Here is a 4,245-nt window from a genome sequence, read left to right as displayed (position 1 = left end):
ATTCTTCAGAATTGAATTTATAAATTAATTAATTTCCTTAATATCTCTCCTTGCCACTGCTCTCATAAAGAAAGTCCAGTAGCGCCTCCACTTCCTGCAGAGACTGAAAAAGGTCAAATCTCCTCCATGATCAGATCATGACAACCTTCTGACAGAGGGACAATCGAAAGCATGCTGACCCATCGCATCGGTGTCTGGTAAAGCAATGTTGGACGGTTATTGATGGTCCCTAAGAGAGATCCGTGTTCCGAGTGAACGCCTGTGGAATTGGCCAACCTGTAACTAACTTCACGCGGTGATGGTGACAAAAGCAACGCTCCACTGACACACAGCAGCAAACAGCGCTAAAACCAGGAAGACCTGCACAGACGACATGACTCAGGTAAGAAATCATAAAAAGTATTGGATTGTTTTATCGCTGTACAGTTAAATCACAGTAAGACACGCTTAAAAAGTTTAATTTCTACTTTTAGATTGTTTTCAGTGGCAGAAAACCCGGATTTCGCAGCGTCGGTTAACTACGAAATATAACGCGTCTCCGCATCAAAGTCATTTTACAGCAAATCTCCCGTGTTCAAAGAATCACGGAGAATTATTATTCTTGGTTTAGTTTAGTTTAGTGATCCAGCGGCCCCTCAATGACGAGAACCGCAACAGAAAAATAAGGCTCAGTACGTACAAGGGCGGAGTATAACAATACTGTACAAGCTGCGCTCAGACATTCCAGCATATTCCCTGTCCAGGCCAAAATATTCACATCCGTCTGTTCGCGTTGCAACGTAAAAATATAATATAATGCATATTTCGTATTTAATGTATTTTCTTGCTTCATAATCTGGGGTCCTAACAAATGTTAAGAGAAGGAAAACTTGCTCTGACCAGTGTATTGGTTGGTCTGAAGAAGGAGCTTTAGAAGCATTATCTTACTGAATTGTAAAGAACTGTTATCTAAGCGAATAATCAAGTGAGGTGAAATGGATATACATCAAAATATAGGATTTGAGGAAAGCCTGTTGTTGATGGCTCATGGTTTTGTAGCAGGATTGGGTATGTTTTAGTGTGTTCAGTTCATCAGAACGCCATACTATGTATTCTTGGTCTGAGCAAATGTGTAAACATACAAACAGGGTTGCCAAATGTGATACAAATACAATAATTATATAAATACACCTGGCAACAACTCTTTATAGCATTATTTCCAAAGGTCCAGTCTCTTTACACACAGAGATCCATGTGTACCAAAATATATCACTTTTTTAGCACACCACAAGAACACCCCCCCTGCTTGGTTATGTGTATAACATGGGAATCAAAGACCAAGACCACCATAAAGTGGTGCTTCCATTGCAGTTCTTTTAGTCCACACGTAACTGCTATAACTGTTTTTTACACAACACAAAACAAACCACACTTAGAAGAAAAGCCAGTGATATCCACTTGAAACCTGCTAGTAGGTTTTGTGGTTCTGAGTGTTAAAAGTGTGAGCACAGTTTTCATAGATGATCATGTGTATAAGGTGATTCTTCATATCCTTCACTGAGTTCACGTGTTACGCCATTAGCTGACTGTTTGAGCAGAGGGAGAGATTCAGTCAGTGAATCCTGTGTCTTGCAAAGAGTGAAAATCTCTATTGACTTTCCTTCTCTATTTCCTTTCTTTCTTATCACAGTACTCAGACTTAGAGAAGGCCATCGATACACTGGTCACCCAGTTCCATGGTGCTTCAGCTGACAAAGGTCCAACGCTGAAAACTGACGAATTCAAAGGTCTTTTGTCCTCCCAGTTGCCCAACCTGGTAAAGGTAAAACTACCAAAATTGCTATGTGCTGCTCTTCCTGAGCCCAGACCTACTGCTGACAGCAGCAGCAGGGTGTGGCACCATACCGCACCCTCATCTGATTTACACAGTCATGTAGGCCTGATCCACAAATCAACAAATATGACTTAGAGAAGCACACATGCCTAAGTATGATATCAGATTGCAGTTGCCATTGGAGTACTCTTTTAATGGATAGTTTTTTTTAAATCTAGAAATAAATCAAACTGGCATTTGTACATTATATTATGTCACCTTGGAATGTAGGAACTTGGTTCTATGGATACCATTTTTCTTCTTAATGGGTTTTTTATGTATTGATCGCTTATACGTAGTAATTAAAGCCTCCACAGATGGGTGGCATTAGTCAGTTTTGTTGATAAAATGCTACACTAAATATATGAACTGTTTTGTCTTTCAAAACAGTAATTCAAGAGCAGATGATGAATTAAAATGGGCAAGCATAAAAAGCACAGTCTGGGAATATGGTGACATAAGCCAAGGAAAGAAACAAGTATTCAAAAGCTATAAACTCACCAAGAGATAAGACACAAGATTAGTCTTTTCTAGTTAGAATTTACATGAGTGAGTGAGTAATGTCTGTATAGGTTTCACTGAAAGGGAACTTTTCAGTAGAGACAACACTGTGTGTGTGTGTTTGTGTGTGTGCGTGTGTTTGTGTGTCAGGCTGTATAGGTTGCTCGGTTTTGGAGCCAGTCCCTAGAGTATGCGGGGATATTGCAATTTTTGACACTTTTAAATGGGCTTCACACTGTGGAACAGTGTGTGATGGTGGTGCAGGAAGGGTGCTGCCACCTAGTGTTAATATTTAATGTAATTCATTTAATGGGAGAGGCTAGTTTAAAGTCTAAAAAGTTCCAAAAGCAACACAAAGAACAAATCAGATGTATAGTAAACATACAAAAGACAGGATACAGTGTAGAACACTTCAATAAACAGGACAGACACAATAAAATACTCCAAACCATACAACATGTTTCTTTACAGGGAAATTGTCCTCACTAGTTTTCTTGGTTTGTTCTCACAGGGGGTTGGCACAGACCAGGGGCTTGGAGAGATCCTGCAGAAGATGGGCGTAGATGATGGCAACGGCATCTCTTTTAAACATTTCTGGAATTTAATCCAGTCACTAGCCACAACTCAGCATGGTCTCCTCAGCAGCCACAAGGGCTCCACATGCAGCTGCGCCCTCCTTTGAAGAGCAGAAACTCAGCCCAATATCAAGTGTCCACTTGAGATTTAACTAAAAAAAATTTGCATCACTTTTTTAATTAGATGTCTTAAAATTTACAACATCTACCAGAATAAACAGTTTCCAACTTTTAATATGGAACCAGTACAGTTTTAAATGTTTGATCTGTAAAAGATTTTGTCACACTTCTGCCCCAAATCTTTAGCAGCAGTTGAAAAACAGTTCAGTCTTTATTTTGTCGAATTTGTTTTGTGTTTAAAGGTTAACAACACTGCTAAAAACTAGACCAGAACATTTTAGTTGGACATCAGGCACAACATTTCCTTGTTGAATTCACAAGTCTAATTCAGAATTAATTGTTATCTTGGTTCATATGCAGCACCATGATACAATGAGCAGCACGTTTTTATGAGGTCTTATGCTATTATACACTTTTAAAAACCCAAATCATGATTGTTGCCACCACCATGTTTGGTGCTGGGAAGCAGTGACAGTTCTATCTCCACAAGGCCTCTCCTAAATCCCCTCTTCCAGTTGGGATTGTTTCTGTGAGGTCTTCAGAAACGTCCTTTTATTATGCCATTATACACCTTAAAAAACATGTGAAGATGAGACCTTGATCACTGTTGTTTAAGTGAGTGCAGTGAACTCATTTGATTGAGAACATATCTGAATATGTTCAGGATTCTAATTTTGCCTTCACTAAACCACTTATCCCTGAGGTTCACTACTTACAAATGTGTAATATTGGATATCCTGAATAAATAAAGTGAAATATTTCTGTTTCATTTGTTTTATGGATTTGTTTGATCTTTTTTCAAGAATTGTTGAATTGACTAATTGCTAATTATTTGGGCCATATTTATGCAAAAATATAAAATATTTCAATCACAATTCAATCATTGAGGTAGCACTGTATATTTTGCAGTTCTCTAACTTGCATAACATTTTAAATAGATGTATTAAAGATTTCTATCTACCAACTTCATCACCTGTTTTGTAAGAAAATTATCACAGTTCAGAAGTCTACATATACAATGTTCAAAGTTAAACTCAAATGCAAGACACAGAAAAAGGGACACAATTTATTGAAATATTACATTTGCAGTATCAGGAGGTGGCTAAAGAATTCCAAAGAAATTAGGAAAACAAAGTCCAACTAGGTAAAAAACCATCAGTTAACCAAAGACAAAAACCATAAAAAGATGCAGCGTTA

General features: G+C 38.0%; 1 protein-coding gene across 1 annotated transcript; it reads left to right on the top strand.

Moving 5' to 3' along the window:
- Positions 1-229: 229 nt before the first annotated feature.
- On the top strand, positions 230-3,817 carry s100v2 (S100 calcium binding protein V2). Its single transcript, XM_028400925.1, has 3 exons — positions 230-382; positions 1,670-1,801; positions 2,865-3,817. The coding sequence occupies exons 1-3, from the start codon at positions 374-376 to the stop codon at positions 3,033-3,035; spliced, it is 312 nt and encodes a 103-aa protein (XP_028256726.1). The 5' UTR covers positions 230-373; the 3' UTR covers positions 3,036-3,817.
- The last annotated feature ends 428 nt before the right edge of the window (positions 3,818-4,245 follow it).

This window comes from Parambassis ranga, chromosome 2, assembly GCF_900634625.1.
Source record: "Parambassis ranga chromosome 2, fParRan2.1, whole genome shotgun sequence".
Classification (NCBI taxonomy): domain Eukaryota; kingdom Metazoa; phylum Chordata; class Actinopteri; family Ambassidae; genus Parambassis; species Parambassis ranga.
Note: the sequence above shows the minus strand (reverse complement) of the source record. Positions and strands in the feature narration are given on the sequence as shown.

Excerpts from the sequence above, each read along its gene's own strand:
- s100v2 (XM_028400925.1), top strand. Across the intron at positions 1,802-2,864 it reads AGTTGCCCAACCTGGTAAAG|GGGGTTGGCACAGACCAGGG; the intron begins GTAAAACTACCA and ends TTGTTCTCACAG.